Below are 20,332 nucleotides of genomic sequence, written 5' to 3'. Positions count from 1 at the left end.
TGTCCACAAGAGGGATCTCCAGAAGAATAAAAACAAAAACAAGGCATCTTTTCTCTCAATGAGAATGGTGGTTATGATAATGACATGCAATATCCTAAAAAATAAAAGGAATCATTTTCTTAGGCTTTTCCTTGAACAAAGGTGAACATTTGCCATTGAAAGAAAAATGGGAGTAACTGGCATTCATGAAGATATATTTTCAACTACACTGACAGAATAAACATAAACATCAATACATGAAACTATGTAACATGGCTTGCTTAGAAACCTCGACACACAAGTGGCAGGCACAGAGAAAATCCAGATCTGAAAAGGACCACTACATCTACCCGCCTACTACAAAACAGCTAATATTAGGTCCAAAAAAATAACACCGCAAAACAGCAACCAACTTGCCAGAGAAATGGAGCTGCTAGGTGAAAATCAGCCAGGCCTAGCACCAACAGTCCTCTGGGGAAAGTATTTAAATGATTTAAGACCTAAAATATGTAAATCCATTTGAGAACACCAAGATTAGCATCTGGATTTCACCTCACTACCACCAGAGATGAGAAAAGTGGCATCTCCTAACCTTCAAATAAACATTAAGAATTTAAAAATCAGGATCAATATTAGTATGATGTCATATACCTAAAAATAAGATTAAAATACACAATCAGCATAACCAGAAACTAATAAATTCTTGTAACTTCAAAAGACACATTTTATATCATTTTCTCCAGATGGAGTAAAAAAGTCAACTAACAAGGATTTACTGACAGCCTATTTACCTATCCAAAGTCTGGGGAGGAAATGATCCTCGCCATAAAGTAGTTAACTGTATTTAAGAGCAATGTAAATGCCGGTAGAGTAAATTCACCCCAATTCTTGCAAAGTGATCTTTTAGTTAATTTCAATACAATAACCAAAGCAGATGTCAGACAACCTTTCAGGAATATACAGTATTTATTTCAAAGTGACCAATAAGTTCACAGTAAGTAAACTAATATCAGCTTAAGGTCAACAAACCTGCTTCTTTATTGGTTCCAGTCAAATACTTCTTTATTATGAACATATTAACGAGGTTAGCACACATATCTTTTGGAATTTACTTCATTTAATATTAAAAAATCATGTCATCTTAAATGTATTTATTCGCAGATAATCATCTCATTTGATTAGGATATTTCTTATAACTTACCTGAGTGCTTATACTACAAGATTTTACACTCAAGACTCTTTTTAAATATTTAAAAATCAAAAGAATAGAAAAGACTCTTTTTAAATATTTAAAAATCAAAAGAATAGAAAAAAACACAGATTTTAATCTGCAGATAACAAGAACACTGTAATGGTTTCTAAACTATCTGTAATAAAAGACCTGCCAATCTAGTATTAGCAACATTGTGCTTTAGAGTAAAAAAATAGTATGTGAGTGCTCAAGTCACTTTACTAATGTAAGATTATTACAAATTGCTAGGCATGTGCTTGTTAAAGTCAAATTTTGAAAGCAAGATGCACATTCAGTATTAGCCATATACACACTTAAAATGGCTTATTATGGTAAATTGAGGCATTTAATACTAACAACTCAGTCTGATAAGTTTCATATGCATAAATCAATCTTCCATAAAATGTACCTCCAATATACAGAATCACAGACACAAAAATTCTTCTTAAAATTCGTTATTTCCAATTTCACAAATTTGGTGAGGGCATAAGTTATTACTGAGAATTATACGTCAAAGATACTTGAATCAATATAGTTCTAGAATTTAGAAAATACAAACCATTCATTTGACTTAAAGCTTTTAAAATGTAAGGGATGGGATTAACTATAAAGTCCTCCAAATTTCTGACGCACTACAGAAGCCGTTTTTAACAAACAGCAAATATAAACTACAGATGATCAAGGTTTATTTCACATTCTCCGTGGTTTTTCAAGCCCTATGGTAAGGAACCTAGACAGTACCTAGAGAACTTGAGGGGGAAGGAGTTATCAGATGCCATTATCTCAAAATGTCTAAGGATGGAGCCCAAGTGTCAGTACTGTCTATAAAGCTTCCCAAGTGATCCTGAATGTTCAGCCAGCATTGAGATCCCCTAATTTTCTTAGCTGTGGTCTCTTTAGAAACAAATTAGAAAAAGGAATACATTAATAAGGGACCAGTATACGATCTTCAGCAGGGAAATCAATAGTTGAAAGAATGAGAACATTGTTCTGACAAATCCCCCTGTCTTTAATAAATGACTTCATACTATTTTACAACTGCCATTTTGAGTGTGACTATTATAATCTGAGTGATCTACTAAATAAAAGTATTTCAAACGTATTAACATTGCTCTTAATTGCTTTCAAGATTTACAATTAAGTAGTTTATCTTCAAAAGAGTGGGCATTCCATAACTTTGTACTTGTCTCCTAACTCAACATATGTAGAAACAAAGGAAACCTGCACTTCTTTCTAGTCAATGAATGGCAGAGATAAAGATGCTTTGTATTAATTTACGACAAAGAAATACATGGTCTAAAAAACTGGAGACACAGTTTACTTTTCTAGTGTGTTAAGGTATCATACACAACACAAATGTGCCAAAAATCACAATTACTAGATTAGGTTATTTTAATTCACACTGCACAGTCCTTTTCAATACAATTACAAACTCACCTGCGCAGCAAGGTCAGGATTCTGGCTTAGTGACTGCATCATGCTTCTCATGTAGGGAGCAGACAACATGTTTTGCATAAGTTGTGGGTTTTCAGTTATTTGTTGCAACAAGCTCTGCATTCCTGGTGTGTTGAACATACTAGCTGAAAGTTTGTTTTAAAAAAAGACATATTAAGGAAAAATACACAAAAGTTAAAGCTTTAATTTTACCAGGTACAAATGATTATACATATTATGTATCAATTGAACTATGAAAGAACTTTAAAACTAAAAGATCTCTAAAAGTACATGCCCAACATATACCAGGAAAAGAGGACTTACGAGTTTAAACATTCTGGTTGTATTTACAGTAAAATCTTGTCTAATGGAGGACTTCTGAAGTCAACTTAAGGCAAAAATTAGATACGGTCAAAATTACTGCTGAAAAATTCCATACAGTGAAAAAGACTGAGCCAACTTTTCCTCCAGGACTGCGAAGGATTAATTAGAATCATATTTGGCACTCAATATCGCTTACCCTTATGAAAGAAGGAAGCCTTCATGTCCAAAGGAACAAAAGATTTATGCCTCCACCCATTTTCACTGCGTACTGCCACTCACTAAGTAAAATAGTAGGCACATTTAACATTTGAAACCACAGGTAACAGTGACTCCCAGCAGTATCAGGAGCCTGACTACCTGGGTTCAAATCTAACCTAACCCCTGTGATCTTGGGCAAGTTATTTAGTGTCCTCATGTTTAGCGTTCCCCATGTGTAAAATGGAGAAAGCGGTATCTACTTCATAGGGTGGTTGTAAGAAATTAATGTATAAAGCACTTGTTATGATTATTGTTTTTCCTTTAATTGCCAAGGGCTACAGCTGAATTTATGTGAATTCCATATCTGATGACAACTGCATATTCAGGCAAATTTTCTTTGAAAACTAAGTTAATTTGCTTGACTTACACCTAGATTTTCAACTGCCAACTAGATACACTCAAACTCAAATATATTTTCAAACTTACTATGCCAAGTCAACTCATCAGGTTTTTCATCTCTCTTCTGCTATTCCATCCAGTGTAGTTATATCAGGCTTAAGACATCTAACTCCTCTTGCGTATCTTTCTAGTTTATTATAATTCTACTGTTTTTAATGGTTCTTGTTTTTCCTATTTTCTCATGTTGTAAATTTTAACGTAGGTTTTTTCACATCCTAGAGTCCAACCTTGGAGATACTGTGGGTTTGTTTCCAGACTGCTGTGCAATAAAGCAAGTCACACACATTTTTTGGTTTCCCAGCCCACACACAAGTTGTTTGCATGACATTGTAGTCTATTAAGTATGCCACAGCCTTCAGTCTAAAAAACACTCTGCACACAAATTTAAAAATACTTTATTGCCAAAAGTTGCTAACAGTGAGTCAGTTGGTGGTCGCTAAAGGTTGAGGTGGCTGTGGTAACTTCTTAAAATAAGACAACAATGAAGCTTGCCACATCAGGAAAACTTCGTTGCATTCTATGCTGTTTGATAGCATTTACCACAGAACTTTCAAAATTGGAGCCAATCCTCTCAAACCCTGTCACTGCTTTATCAACTAAGTTTATAAAACATTCTGAATTTTTTGTTGTCATTTCAACAATGTTCACAGCATCTTCACTTAGAGTAGACTCTATCTCAAGAAACCACTCTTTGCTCATCTACAAAAAGCAACTCATCTGTTCAAGTTTTTTCATGACATTGTAGCAACGCAGTCAGTGTTCAGGCTCCACCTCTTCTTTTCATTTTGAACTGAGATGGAGTCTCGCTTTTGTCACCCAGGCTGGAGTGAGGGGAGTGGCACGAACTCAGCTCACTGCTGCCTCAATTCCTAGGTTCAAGGTATCCTCCTGCCCAAACCTTCCAAAGTGCCGGGATTACAGGTATAAACCAACACATCTGGCAGGCTCCACCTTACATTCTAGTTCTCTTGCTATTTCCACTACTTCTACAGTCCCCTCCTCCACTGAAGTCTTGAACTCCTCAAAGGCATCCATGAGGGATAAACTTCTTCCAAACTCCTATTCATGTTGATATTTTGACATCCTCTCCACGAATTAGGAATGTTCTTAATGACACTGAGAATGGTGAATCCTTTCCAGAAGGTTTTCAATTTACTTTGCCCAAATCCATTAGAGGACTCATTATCTAAGGCAGCTATAGTCTTATGAAACATATTTCTTAAATAAGACTTGAAATTGCTCCTTGATCCATGGGCTGTATGCAGAATGAATGCTGTGTTAGTTAGCAGGCTTTTTATAAAAACAACATTAATCTCCTTGTACATCTCCATCAAAGCTCTTGCGTGACTACATGCACTATCAATGAGCAGTAATATTTTGAAAGGAATCTTTTCCTTAGCAATGTCTCACCAGTAGACTTAAAATATTAAGTAAACCATGCTGTAAACAGATGTGCTGTCATCCAGGCTTTTTTTTTTTTTTTTTTTTTTCCTGTTTATAGAGCACAGGTAGAATAGATCTAGCATAATTTTTAAGGCCCTAGGATTATTGGAATAATAAATGAGCACTAGCTTCACCTTAGTCACCAGACACATTAGCCCCTAATAGAGTCAGCCTTCCCTTTGAAGCACTGAAGCTAAGAATTGACTTCTCTATAGAAATGAAAATTCTAGATATCTTCTTCCAATAGAAGGCTGATTTTCACCTACATTAAAAACTGGTTGCTTCATGTAGCCACATTCCTCGATGATCTTAGCTAGATCTTCGGGATAACTTGCTGCAGCTTCTACAACAGCACCCGCTGCCTCACCTTGTACTTTCATGTTATGGAGATGGCTTCTTTCCTTAAACCTAAGCTAGTCAACTTCAGCTAGTTTCCAACTTTTCTTCTGCAGATTCCTTACCTCTCAGCCTTCATAGAATTAAAGAGTTAAGGCCTTGCTCTAGGTTAGACTTTGGCCTAAGGGAATGGTGTGGGCTGGTTTGATTGTCTATCCAGATCACTACAATTTTCTCCACATCAGCAATAAAGTTGTTTCACTTTTTTGTCATTGATGTCTTCACTGGAGTAGCACTTATAATTTTCTTCAAGAACTTTTCCTTCGCATTCACAACTTGGCGGTTTGGTGCAAGAGGCCTAGCTTTTGGCCTATCTTAGCTTCTGATATGCCTCCCTCATTAAACTTAAGATTATTTCTAGCTTTTGATTTAAAGTAAGAGATGCAGGACTCTTTTTTTCTACTTGAACACTTAGAGGCCACTGTAGAGTTATTAACTGACCCAATTTCAATGTTGTGTCTCAGAGAACAGGGAGACCCAAGGAGAGAAAGAGAGAAGTGGAACAGCCAGTCAGCTGAACAGTCAGAACACACACATTTACTGATTAAGTTCGCCAGGTACAAGGTGGTTCCTGGTACCCCAAAACAATTACTAAAGTAACATCAAAGATCACTGATTACAGAATCATCATAACAGAATAATAATGAAAAAGGCTGAAATATTGTGAGAATTATCAAACTGTGACACAGAGACACGAAGTGGGCACATGCTGTTGGAAAAATGGTACCAACAGACTTGCTCAATGCAGGCTCACTGCAAACCTTCAAACTGTGAAAATCACACTATCTGTGAAGCACAACAAAATGAGGTGTGTCTGTATTCTAAGCCAGGCTGGCAAACTACAGCCTGCAGGACAAATCTGGCCTATAACATGTTTCTGCTCAGCCAATGAGTTAAAAATTGCTTTTACGTTTCAAAGCCAGGCGTGGTGGTTCATACCTGTAATTCCAGCACTTTGGGAGGCTGAGGCTGGTGGATCATTTGAGGTCAGGAGTTCAAGACCAGCCTGGCCAACATGGCGAAACCCCGTCTCTACTAAAGATACAAAAATTAGCTAGGTGTGGTGGTGCACACCTGTAATTCCAGCTACTGGGGAGGCTGAGAAGGGAGAATCGTTTGAACCCAGAAGAAGAAGGCTGCAGTGAGTCAAGATCATACCAACGCACTCCAGCCTGGGCGACAGACTCTGTCTCAAACAAAACAAACCAAAACAATTTTTGGCTGAGCACAGCGGCTCACATCTGTAATCCCAGCACTTTGGGAGGCCGAGGCAGACACATCACCCAAGGACGTGAGTTTGAGACCAGCCTGGCCAACATGGTGAAACACTGTCTCTACTAAGAAAAAAATACAAAAAAATTAGCCAGGTGTGGTGCGTGCCTGTAATTCCAGCTACTCTGGAGGCTGAGGCACGAGAATCGCTGGAACTTGGGAGGTGGAAGTTGCAGTGAGCCGAGATCATGCTACTGCACTCCAGCCTGGGTGACAGGTCAAGACTCGGTCTTTAAAAAAAGATCGCTTTATGTTTTTATTTTTAAATGGTTAAGGGAAAAACAAATCCAAGATAAACATTTTGTGAAATGTGAAAACTATCGAAATTCAAATTTCAGTGTCCATGAATACCATTTTACTGGAACAGTCATTCTCACTTATTGTCTATGGGTGTTTTGCGCTTTCACAAAAGCAGTGAGGACTTGCAACAGAAACTGTCTATGGTACTGTCACTCCTTCATACTGTTATTTGTTTTGTTTTGAGATAGGGTCTCATTTCATCTCCCAGGCTGGAGTGCAGTGACGCCATCACAGTTCACTGCAGCCTCAACCTCCCTAAGTGCAGGTAATCCTCCCACCTCAGCCTCCCAAGTAGCCATACTACAGCTGCACAACATGCCCGGCTACTTTTTGTCTTCTTTGTACAGATGAGGTTTCACCATGTTGGCTAGGCTGGTCTCAAACTTCTGGGTTCAAGCAATCCACCCACCTTAGGCTCCCAAAGTGCTGGGATAACAAGTGTGAGCCACCATGCCACACCTGGCCTCCTTCATACTGTTGTTCAGTATACTACTACAAATCACAGTGAATCAATTATACTCACGCAGCACAAAATCACTGCAGCATTAAAAAAAATAATAACCAGTATATACCAATCATGCCAGAACAAGAAAAAAGGAAGAAGGGGAGTTACAAATGTCAGGTTTCTAAGGCACAGTGGAATATATTTTATTAAATGAGATGGCAAAACTTGTGCTTCTTATGCAATGACACTGAAAGAATACAACATATATAAACACTTCCGGTACAACTACTCATCACAATACTCCCCACTCACAGAAAAGCAATGGTCAGAAAAAATATAAACTTTAAAACGAAATACCTCATCATAGCCACTTTTTCACAAAAATGAAAGTAAGACTGCAACCAAAGTTAAGTTTCCAAGTAACTTGTTAGCCAAAGAAAGCCAAGTACTAGTCATGACTAACAGTTAATTAAATCTCGATTGCAGTAACCAAATGTGTCCAGAGAAAATAAACTCACTGAAGTCTACTCGGCTCTCAGGAAGAACAGTTTTTCTCAGAGTTAAGGATATCAATATTCAATTTAAAAACAATGCAAATGATTCTGAGTGCTATTTCTAAGTTCCTGATGAGCTGACAGATGTTACTGATACTGCTCAATTGTATGAGGAATCAATGGCAAGTTTGAAGTGACCAAAAAATTATCCTCTATAAATAATCTGAATGGAACAACCAGGGTAAGACTATTTTTTAAAAAGTTGAGAAATACAAATTTTATACAACTTGAAGTAGAATCTGCTATGTGCGGAATTAAAAGGACTTAGTTGGACATGTTTTCAAAGCATATAAAAATGTAAGGTATTTAACCTTAAAGACTATAGTTATTCACTGTCTTATTCATCAGGAGCTACTCTGGAAAATATTTTGATCTATCTTGAACCAGGAGATCACATACTACTGAACCAGGAGTATCAACGAGGAGCATTGTTCATTCCTGTGAACTTAACCATAGTCAACTTCATTACTTTTATTAACAATAGCTCAATATTCTGACATTATATATACCTGACAATAGCTCAACATTCTAACCACACAACAGGTTGATGGTGACTTAGCAGATGTAAAGTTTCATTGCATTATTCTATCAGCTCACGCCAAAGACTAAAATTTTGGTAAATGAGAACCACCACCCTGTCAACCTACCAACCACCAAACACTGAATTACTATATGAATTCGTTTTTCTTAGAGACTTCGTAATGCTTCTCCATGAATTCAACCTACAACTACAAAGCAAAGCAGCATTCATGTGTGATCATACTAAAGTCATTTTGACAACTAAAATTGTTTGAATCACAACTAATGTCAAGGTGCTTTACAGACTTCCTATGTTGTCAAAAAAAAAAAAAAAAATCACGAGAAATGAGATCTCCATTCCCACAAATTTGAATATTTACTTTTGAGCTCATACTACCAGCAACATTTTTCAGACCTCAATGCAAATGCAAAGGCAATTCACATTTCAAAATTCACTTAACTGTGCAATTGAGGAGCTACTATCTAATCTTCGCTTCGAAGTGATTAATCTGAATGTAATGGCATGTTAAAAACAACATTATCTAACGGAATTCTATAAATGCCTTCCAAACTGATAAATATGCTATTAAAATCAAATGCTTTTGGAATGAGTATGTATTTTGAATAAAGTCAGTCAAGTCTCATTACATATCACTATTAACAGATGAACTTTGCAATTTTGGTAAACAGAACACTGAACCTCAATTAAGCAAAATGTTATTCCCCCAAACAAGTCCCATTCTTCTTATCAGTAGATATAAGGAAAATATTGTAACTAAATATTACCAAATTTTTTATTTTGTCAATTAAAAAATTTGTGGAAATTTGTCTTTTGATGCAATATTCTCCATTTTGCCTCTTGGCCAGCAATACCTAAAGTATTATCTGACCCTTCACATGAAAAATCTGTCAACTCCTGCTCTAACACTTCCTTACATTCTAGAGTAAGTGCTTACAGGACCAAAAAAGAGTCAAGAATTTCATCTTTACATGTATGTGTGTGCATATATGTATGCATCAAATGTCACAGTTGAGTAAGAATCATAATACTGTACAAATATGCTGACAATCTGATAGGCCACAGCACAGAAAGTTCATTCTTGCTATTTCTTGTTTTCCTTTGATGGAAATATTAACATGAAATGTTAAAAGTATCAAACCATTAAATATCTGAGTAAAAGGTTGCAAAACTGATTTTTGGTTTTTGGTTTTTTAGACAAAAGTTATTACTGTAGACAACCATGGTAAAGGGAAAGAAAACAATAGCCTAACCAGTCAGGAAATATGATTAAATCTTTGCCTGCTCTATATCCTTTAAAGTAAGAACAATGCAACCCTCTCAAAAAATTGTTAGTAAGTATCAAGCAAGGATTAAGTAGAATATAGAACAGATTATTTTTTATTGATTTTAAAATGGTATTCAGATTTTACAAAAACTATATTATATACATAAATCTCAAGATATCCACTGTATTCTATAAAAGAATATATATCAACTGTGATCATTAATTACTCTTCTCATTCTGATTCTTCTTTCAGGAATGAATTTTTAAAAATTCTTCATTCAGCACCTCATCTTTCCACTTTCTCTGCCAAAGTACAGGCAACTTTTAAAACATACCCAGTCTGTCTCATCTTAGGGAAGTGTTCCCATGCCTCATTTCTTCCTACTTATATGCCAAGCATTAGGACCAAAACTGTCACTATGCCTAATGCTCTTGGACCTAATTCATGGATAAAACATCAGCATGTAGTATCTGAACAGCTGAAAGGAAGACACCTACTTACTGAGTCCAGTCTACAGAAAAGTGGACAAAAGTAAATTTCTAACCTGTTGACACATGAGAATCTGCTTTACACAAACACACATCTTAACCCCACTATGAAAAATTCAGCTCCACAAAGTCTGAGGGTAAGATCTGGGAATCTGATTTTTAATAAATCTGGCAGGTGCTCTGATGCAGCCAGTATAGCCTTGACCTCAAGACACGTGCTTGACAATCTACTGATCTAAAAATACAAAACCAGGCTAAAGACAGCAAACATGTGCTCTAGTAACAACCACACAGATAACTAAGTGTTCTCTCTACATTTAAAGCTTCCATTAAAAAAAAAAAATGCGACCAGGTGCAGTGGCTCACGCCTATAATCCCACCAATTTGGGAGGCCGATGCAGGCGGATCACCTGAGGTCAGGAGTTCAAGACCAGCCTGACCAACATGGAGAAACCCCATTTCCACTAAAAATACAAAAGCCAGGCGTGGTGGTGGGCGCCTATAATCCCAGCTACTCAGGAGGCTGAGGCTGAGGCAGAAGAATCGCTTGAACCCAGGAAGTGGAGGCTGCAGTGAGCCAAGACTATGCCACTGCACTCCAGCCTGGGCAATAAGAGTGAGGCTCTATATCAAAAAAAAAAAACAACATGAAAAAGATAGTTTATAAAAGATACTCACCATACACACACACACAAAAGCACAAAGAATAAGAGTATAAACAATGTTTTAATTATGTAAGTGAGGACAACAAAGAAAAAAGCCTGAGTTGTTATAAGCATACCTCCTACTCCAGGCACCAAATTTGGCGCAGTAGTACTCTGCCCAGCAGTGCCACTGGCAGCACTACCAGTAGTGCCACCCACAGTGCTGGTAGTGCCGCTGGAAGCTGATGAACTCTGGGAAGTCTGTGGAGCCCATGGATTGGGTAGTGGATCTCTATTTTCTGTACGGGAAGGTTGACTACCTTCACCAGAGGATGTATTGCTCACCAAGGAAGCAAATGGATTACCACCAAACTGTAATAAAGACAAAAAAATCACAAATAATAAGCTTTTGTTTTAAATAGGACAAGAAACCTTTTTTTTTTTTTTGGGGCCGGGTCTTGCTCTGTCGCCCAGGCTGGAGTGCAGTGGTGCGATCTCGGCTCACTGCAAGCTCTACCTCGGGGTTCACGCCGTCTCCCTGCCTCAGCCTCCCAGTGCTGGGACTGCAGTGCCCACCACCCGCCTTCTTTGTATTTTTGGTAGAGAACGAGGTTTCACCATGTTAACCAGGATGGGCTCGAGCTCCTGACCTGGGAATCTCTTGGCCTCAGCTCCCAGAATTACTGGGATGCAGGCATGAGCCACCGTGCCTGGCCACTAACTTTTAAGGCTTCAGAAGCCACACATTTCACGCCATAAAAGCTGCCCTCAGTCATGCATATTTATTGTTGAAAGCTACTCCTTGGCCTGAACCTTGGAGCCAGTGGATCACCTGCTCTTGTGCAGCACTCAGCATTGGTTCCTGAATATCTGTGTACATGCGCCTTAAAGCATTATATCCCCCTGGGATGCTTTCTAGGTTGCTCAAGGCTCGGTCCTGGTTCCTCATCATTTCCTGCATCATTGCTGGATTCCTGGCAAGTTCCAACGTCTAAGAAAAACATTTCCGAAAAAATTAAAAAAGAGAAAAAAGGCATTGAAATACACATGAATTACATGAATTACTTTATTAACTGCCATTAAACAAAGTTTATGGGAGGCCACTGTTTTGGACCAGCCTCCTGCACTATGCCCCAGCAGACCAGACCAAACCAAAATGGAGCCACTTGTGCCAAGTGCCATGTAATCAAGTCAACTATGAAAAGGGCCAGTTTCCCCCTCAAAACCATAGTAAGCTGCAGTCAACGTGAGTCACTGTAACAAGAAAGAGTTCCCTCCATTTTAACCCTATTAGGAAAGTAACTTTGAAATGACCCATCTGCTTTTTGTTCGTTTTTGCTTTCTTCAGCCCTTTTATGCCTATAAAGCCAACCTCTTCTGCTCAGCTCATGGGAACACTCTATTTTATAAAACGAGGTGTTGTCTGATTCTAGAATCACAAATAAAAACCAATTAAAGCTTTAGAGTTGTTGCAATTTTGTATTCAATATACAAGGCAGGAGATTATTTTAAATAATCCCTGGTGTATTTCACCTCAAAAAAGGAACTTAGCATTCAAATAACATAAAGAAGGAAGCACTTCGTTATGAGTGAATTTCCCATCTCCAACATTGGACTTTTTGATTCTTAATCCTTTAAAATAAACTATTTACAAAGATCCCTCAATTTAACAGAAAATTCAGAGTTCAAATAGCCAAATTAGGGCTTTGCTGAGTTTTCTTAAACAAAGATAAGGATTTCTCTCTTTAGCTTAACCATACATATAGGACAATCTCGTTAATCATAGAAAATTAAATAACAAATATATCATTTTTTAGCTAAACAAATTGAAAGAACTTTCCACATACTTGTCTCATTATATCTGGATTATTCAACATATGACTAATTTCTGGATTTCTCTGTATCAACTGCTGCATTTGTGGATTGGCCATAATTAATTGTCTCATCAGGTCAGGATTTGAGAGCATGCTCTGAACAAAGGGATTTTCCATGATCTGGACCATCATTTCAGGGTTAGACAAAAGTTGTCGCTGCATCTGACTCTGTAGTTCAGAGAAGTTGGTAGTATTCAAACCCAAGCTACTCAGACCTGCAAGTCCCCCAAGGCCACCTAAGAAGACAAAGGGCAAAAACATACAAACCAAAGTCAGAAAATTTATCATTAACATGACATAAACTATGAAGATGCAAAAAAGTATTAGTTGACCCAACAGTCTATCACAAGAAATCATTTAAAAACAAATCAAATACCTATTACTAATATTTAATTCCTATCATTGAAATTAGCCAAAAATTTACACTTTGGTTATTAAATTTAAGTAATAAAATCAACAAAATATATTTTCATGTGTGTAGTATAATACATAAAAATATTTGGTCTTTCTCCTTGATCCTGAGTTACTAAAACCTTTGGAATTTTCTGAGTGACAGGAGTATCTTTTATTATTCATTACAAGCCCTTTTTGAAAATTATGCTAATGAAGTGACTTAGGCCCCTGGATAGCCTCAGAAAGGAGCTGGGCACCAGAAAGACAAAGTGATTAAAGGGCTGAAGCTTTCAGCCCTACCCACCAAGAAAGTGAGGGAAGGGAGCTGGAGATGGAGCTCTATGCAAATTCTTGAACAATAAGATTAAGAAAACTCAACATGAAAAGCATATCTGAGTGTTAGGAGAGTTGTGCGCTGAGGGGACCTGGAACCTTTGAGCTGAACTTCCATGCCCCACATACCTTGTGCCCTTATAATTCTCTTTCAAGATTTGTCTGTTTCTGAGTTGTATCCTTTATAATAAACAGGTAAACGTATAAGTGTTTTCTTGAGTTCCAGGTGCCATTCTAGCAATTATTGAACCTGAGGAGGAGGTCAGGGGAACCCCCAATTTAGAACTGGTCAGTCAGAAGTACAGGTGGCCTAGAACTTGTGACTAGTATCTGAAGTAGGGGCAGTCTTGCAGGACTAAGTCTGCTAACTTGTGAGATCGGATACTAACTGTAGGTAGGCAGTATCAGAAAAGAAACTGAATCTTGGACACAGAGCTGGTGTTGGACAACTGGCTGGTGTCAGAAAAAAACACTCCAGAATATGCCAGCTAAAGGAAGAAATAATAAATACACACACCAGACTATACTTCTAATAATCTTTCCAAAAGACTAGTTTAAGTTCTATTAACAGGAACCAGAATTCACCTATAAACTCTGGGTACAAGAGGGCTGATACTGCCAATCAAGGATACAGAAAGCCAGGGAACACCTGGAAATAGATTTCTCTTTGGAGGACTTAAACCAAGGAGAAACCTAACAGAGCAACAGGATGACCAAGTGCTTACTTTGGTAATCACAAAGTGTTTACTTTGTAAAATTACATAACCAACCAAATGCATTCATTCCTCACTTACTAAGCACTTTTTATATATGCCAGAGACTGTGCTACACATGTATTAAGAATAAGGCAAAGAGAAAGACATTCTCAGAACTCAATCTAGTGGGAAAGACAGACAAGAAAATAAATGTCTACACAGATGTTAAGTACTTCAGTAAAGAATATTCACAGGATATTATGGTAATATAACCTAAGTGGAATGCCTACTTTCAGAAGAAGAGACGACACTTAATGAGTCTGGAGCATAAATACTCTGGCTAGGAAACGTAAAGAAGGTTAGGAGGGGGACTGAATACTAGGCACAATGAACACCGTATACAAAAAGCACAGAGATAAATGTATTAATGCATTCTTGAAACCACAAAAACTTCAGTATGACTAACTACAGTAGCAGATTGCAGTGCTCACCAAACATTTCATTTTGCAGCCTTATTATTTCTTTTGCACTTGGACAGGCCTATGTGAAATGCCAAAGGACTACAAGAAATGGTATTGTGCGTGCCACTTCTGGTCAAAGTACAGCAGGTTCAACTTAAAACCCTTTAGCTGTCTCTTCTGCCATGTTCCAAACGGTAGAGCTATAATACAGCAGAATGAAAAATGACTTTCATTACCTTGAGTCCCTGAGGGACTATATGGACGGGCACCTTACAAACCGGTAAAAAGCAAGTAGCATGCAGAAAAATGTAGCAAGAAATGAAGCTTTGTTGTAATAAGCCACTGAGATTGGCTATCTATTATCAAAAGATAATGGATAACAGCACTTCGGGGGATCACAAGGTCACGAGATCTACACCATCTGGGCTAACACAGTGAAACCCTATCTCTACTAAAAATACAAACAAATTAGCCGGGCGTGGTGGCACACTCCTGTAATCCCAGCTACTCAGGAGGCTGAGGCAGGAGGAGAATCGCTTGAACCCGGGAGGCGGAGGTTGCAGTGAGCCCAGATCACGCCACTGCACTCCAGCCTGGGCAACAGAGCAAGACTCTGTCTCAAAAAAAAAAAAAAAAAAATCTTCCACAGAACCTCAATATATAAATCTAATACAGGCCAGGCACAGTGGCTCACATCTGTAACCCCAGCATTTTGGGACGCCAAGGCAGGACGCCATAAGCCAGGAGTCTGAAGCTGCAGTGAGCTATGATGGCACCACTGCACTCTAGCCTCAGTGACTGAGCAAGATCCTGTCTCTCTTAAAAAATAAAACAAAACTAATATAATAAAAGCAAAAGCAGTTTTAGGCTAGGCTGGCTTCCCAGACCCCTTTCCATGTGTTCAGGACAGTTACAAAATAACTAATGCAGTCTGATTCTTTCCTTTTACTAATGAAAAAATTATGATTCAGGGATGCTGGCTTATGATTAATAACCAGCTAACAGAGCGAGATTCCGTCTCAAAAAAATAAATAAATAAATAACCAGCTAATCTTACTCATACTAAATTATGTGGTAGTCAGATCAGGTACACACACACTACATCTCTTTCATTATTAAAAAGAAAGGCACCAACTGATATGTAAGAATATCCATATCCCTACCTATTTCCTTAATATCTACAATTATAGGAATATATAAGTTTTTTTTAAAATTTTTGTTGTTAAAGTGACATACGTTTTCTTTTCTCATTTTATCTGAAGCTACCCAGGAAGGGAAAGGAGTATTTTTTCCCATCCCTATGGAGATGACTAAAGACACTTACCTAAACCAAAAGGGTTGCTAGTAGCAGAACCAGATGTGGAGTTACTATTAGGAGTTGATGATGTGGTAACATTGCTTCCAGCGGTATTTGTTTGCTGAGCTGAATGATCCTGAGGCCTAGGGAAAATAATTAATCACAGAGTAAGCAGTAGAGCTGATTATTTTTGAAAGAACCACTGAAATCCTGACATCTAGAAATAAAGAGTAAACTCTCAGATGAAATCAAATTATCATTTAATAAAAAGCCTGAGAAAACTAAGCGTTAGGAACAAAAAGTACAAAATAAAATAAAATCCTGCAAAATAGAAAATATGCTGCAATTGCCCCTTCTGAGTATAACGTACATAAATATTTCATTAGTTTTAATCATATTGCTTATGTAACAGAGGGAGATAGGTTATTTCATAAGAGGGAAGTCAGTAACCAGTTACACCCACAAAGTTTGACTATATAAAAAACTTCTTTATCTTGGCCGGGTGTGGTGCCTCACGCCTGTAATCCCAGCACTTTGGGAGGCCGAGGCAGGTGATCACCTGAGGTCAGGAGTTCACGACCAGTCTGGCCAACATGGTAAAACCCTGTATCTACAAAAAATACAAAAATTAGCCAGGATGGTGGTGCATGCCTGTAATCCCAGCTACTCAGGAGGCTGAGGAAGGAGGATTGCTTGAACCTAGGAGGTGGAGGTTGTAGTGAGCCAAGATTGTACCACTGCACTCCAACCTGGGCGACAGTGAGACTCTTTAAAAACAAACAAACTAACAAAAAAACCCACAACTTTTTAATCTATCCCCTTCTAGTTTTTGAGGGTTATGAGCCAGTTTTACTAAGGCCCCTGAAATTCTTGAAAACAATAAAAAGTGAGAGACTTCACCAAAAGAAAGTCAATCAATATGATTAATAATTATTACTTTTTTTTTTTTTTTTTAAAGACAGAGTCTTGCTCTGTCACCCAGGCTGGAGGTGCAGTGGCATGATTTCGGCTCACTGTAACCTCCCCCTCCCAGGTTCAAGCGATTCTCCTGCCTCAGCCTCCTGAGTAGCTGGGACCACAGGTGCACGTCACTGTGCCGGGCTATTTTTTGTATTTTTAGTAGAGATGGGGTTTCACCATGTTGACTAGGTTGCTCTGGAACTCTTGACCTCAGGTGATGGCCCCGCCTCACCCTCCCAAAGTGCTCAGATTACAAGCGTGAGCCACTGTGCCTGGCCTGATTATTATTTAGTATTATCTCTAAAAGGAAATAAGCCAGGCAAGGTGGCTCACGCCTGTAAAGCCAGCACTTTGGGAGGCCTGACCTGAGGTCAGACGTCCGTGACGAGCCTGGCCAACATAGGGAAACCCCATCTCTATTAAAAATACAAAATTAGCTGGGCATGGTGGCGCATGCCTGTAATTCCAGCTACTTGGGAGGCTGAGGCAGGAGAATCACTTGAGCCTGGAGGCAGACGTTGCAGTGAGCCGAGATCGTGCCACTGCACTCCAGCCTGGGCGACAAGAGCAAAATTCGTCTCAAAAAAAAAAAAAAAAAAAGTAAAGAAATAAAGAAAACCTTTCCATATGATACCAGACAAGAGTTTTGAATCTCACTCCTTGCTTCTTTCCCTGACTTTAGCTAAGCACACATTTTTCCATTTTAACATCTCTGAAATCAGGATCTGTCTTCCAATTGCGGACAGCCAGGCATCAACTACATTCCTGCACATGTAGTCTACATGACTTCAACTGAATGCCTGGCTACACTGTTGTACCATACGTGACAGGCTTAATTACCACATTAAGTGTCTTCAAAAAAATTACACCATTAATCGGCACTGAGAGAAGTTATCATGTATTCAGAATAGCACCAAAATAGAAGGAATATTTTGAATGAGTAAAGCAAGTATTTGCTGTTGGTGAATACCAGCATAAAAACTTACAGAATGAGTGTTAATGGCTTGGAACAAAATCCTGGAGAAAATACTGGAGAGCTCTTTTAAGAAATGCTACACCATCAACACTCTTGACAGAACAGAGTTTGATACTGTATGAAAAAATATGGACACTGACAACTAAGTCTTTGTATGTCATGCAAGAGTGATATGATAAAATTCCATACCCACGTAAGTCTAAAGGAGCTCTTTCACTAAGTATAAAATAAACCTTTTAAGTGACAAGAAAACATCAATTCAGTTAGCAGTATTCTTTTGTAGTGATACACAAAGGTATCTCTTTAAAACTGGTGGTGCCAGCTGGACACTGTGGCACACCTACGGTCCCAGGCTGACATGGGTGCATCACTTGAACCCAGCCAGGGCAACACGGCATGACCTTCTCTCTTTAAAAAAAAAAAAAGTTCCTTAGACTTAATGAAATATGATTATCAATTTGTGGTTTGCTAAGGAGATAAGTCATTCACGATCTTTGTCTAAAAATTTCCTTACTAAAAGAAAAGCTGGGCCGGGTGCGGTGGCTCACACCTGTAATCCCAGCACTTTGAGAGGCCAAGGCGGGCGGATCACAAGGTCAGGAGATCGAGACCATCCTGGCTAACACAGTGAAACTCCGTCTCTACTAAAAATATAAAAAATTAGCCGGGCGTGGCGGTGTGCGCCTGTAGTCCCAGCTACTCAGGAGGCTGAGGCAGGAGAATGGCATGAACCCAGGAGGCGGAGCTTGCAGTGAGCCAAGATCTCGCCACTGCACTCCAGCCTGGGCGACAAAGTGAGACTCCGTTTCAAAAAAAGAGAGAAAAGCTAAAAACTTGCTTGTTCTAATGCAAATAGTTTAGATATAATAACTAAATACCAATGAACCTTGAAAAATATAAAATGGTTATCTGACAATCATGTAAGCATTAACATGGAATCACTTTTTAAAAAAAAATCATTATCGACAGCAAGGAAAGAATTTTAACTATTTAAATATTAATGACAGGGAAAGTAATTTACAGCCAACACTAGTTACTTTTAGAAGTATGAACATTCATCCACGATTTTAAAGCTGTACATCTTCCAAAACCATACCTGTTTTGTGTTTTAATGACAAGGTGAACAGTAAGTCCATCATGAATTCCATGCTGACTCAAGGTATCTTGATCTTTCAAAATTTTTCCAGCAAATATCAACACAAGTTGGTCAGTATGCGATTTAAAACGTTTAGAGATTTCTTCCTTAAACTAAATAAAAATAAAGTAAATATGTATTACAGTTGTTTGCACAGCACCATACAGTCTAGTTTCTAAAGGTACCTCATAGAGGCCTCTACTACAGACACTACAGTTCAAACACCATAATGCCAATGTTCCAGGAGGCTGAGGCAGGAGGACTGCTTGAGCCCAGGAGTTCAAGGCTGCAGTGAGCTATTATCACACCACTGCACTCCAGTCTGGGTGACAGAGCGAGATCCCGCCTCTAAAAACAAAACAAAACAAAAAGTTCCCAATTCAAACAATATAGAGATGCGTCCTTCTTATGTCAGTATCTTGATCTTAGTAAGAAATGATTATCACTTCATCTCTAACACAAAGGTCTTATTATAGTGCACATATCCTATGTTCAATCCTCTGCTGAGGCCTAACAATGCATTGCTTCCCAATATCCTTATTCTTTTTATGTCAACGAGACCAGATTTAGTTCGAGCCACAATTAGCTCTTACTACGTCCAAAATAATCTATTCCTCAGACTTCTATCTTCAGTCCTGTTCCTTTCTTTCTAGTTGAATATAGTATACACAGCCAATCTCATATTCTTGGCCTGGGGGTGGAGTAGCTCTAATGCAAATACCCCAATTCTGAAATGCACAAACATTCAAAACTTTTTGAGCATCCATGACACTCAAAGGAAATGCTCACAGGAGCATTTCAAACTTTGGATTTTCACATTAGGAATGCTGAACCAGTAAGTATATAAGGCAAATATTCCAAAAAAAAAAAACAAAAAATCTGAAATCTGAGACACTTCTGGTCCCAAGTCTGTCTGTTTAAAAAAAAAAAAAAAAAGTTTTTGGATAAGGTATACTTAATCTGTATTATACTGACCATCCTTCCCACTTACTTTATTCAATATTTATTAATAAGCAGTACTATGGAAAATCAAAGACAAAAGACACAACTCTTTCCCTGAAGGTGAACAGTCCAACGAGAGTCAAGTAAAACCATGAAGTCCACAGGAAGCATAAAGGGAAGTCAGAGAAGGCTTTCCATAAGTGAAAACTAAAGAAAGACTACAAAGTAGCCAATAAAACCTGAAGAAGGCTTTCCAGGGACCAGACATATAAAATCAGACAAAAGAGCATCAT

General features: G+C 38.2%; 1 protein-coding gene across 2 annotated transcripts in view; it reads right to left on the bottom strand.

Moving 5' to 3' along the window:
• The window catches only part of UBQLN1 (ubiquilin 1), a 47,293-nt gene that overhangs the window by 6,028 nt on the left and 20,933 nt on the right, over positions 1 to 20,332 (bottom strand). For both annotated transcript variants that reach the window (XM_003911853.3, XM_003911854.4), the window contains exons 2-7: positions 19,059 to 19,210; positions 16,054 to 16,169; positions 12,821 to 13,083; positions 11,806 to 11,964; positions 11,111 to 11,345; positions 2,648 to 2,790 (exon numbers count right to left, since the gene is read on the bottom strand). In XM_003911853.3, the coding sequence (XP_003911902.1) occupies positions 2,648 to 2,790; positions 11,111 to 11,345; positions 11,806 to 11,964; positions 12,821 to 13,083; positions 16,054 to 16,169; positions 19,059 to 19,210 (1,068 nt within the window). The remainder of the gene's footprint in view (positions 1 to 2,647; positions 2,791 to 11,110; positions 11,346 to 11,805; positions 11,965 to 12,820; positions 13,084 to 16,053; positions 16,170 to 19,058; positions 19,211 to 20,332) is intronic.

Source organism: Papio anubis, chromosome 13 (genome assembly GCF_008728515.1).
Source record: "Papio anubis isolate 15944 chromosome 13, Panubis1.0, whole genome shotgun sequence".
Taxonomy (NCBI): domain Eukaryota; kingdom Metazoa; phylum Chordata; class Mammalia; order Primates; family Cercopithecidae; genus Papio; species Papio anubis.
The sequence above is the reverse complement of the archived record's forward strand: the minus strand, read 5'-3'. Positions and strand labels throughout refer to the sequence as shown.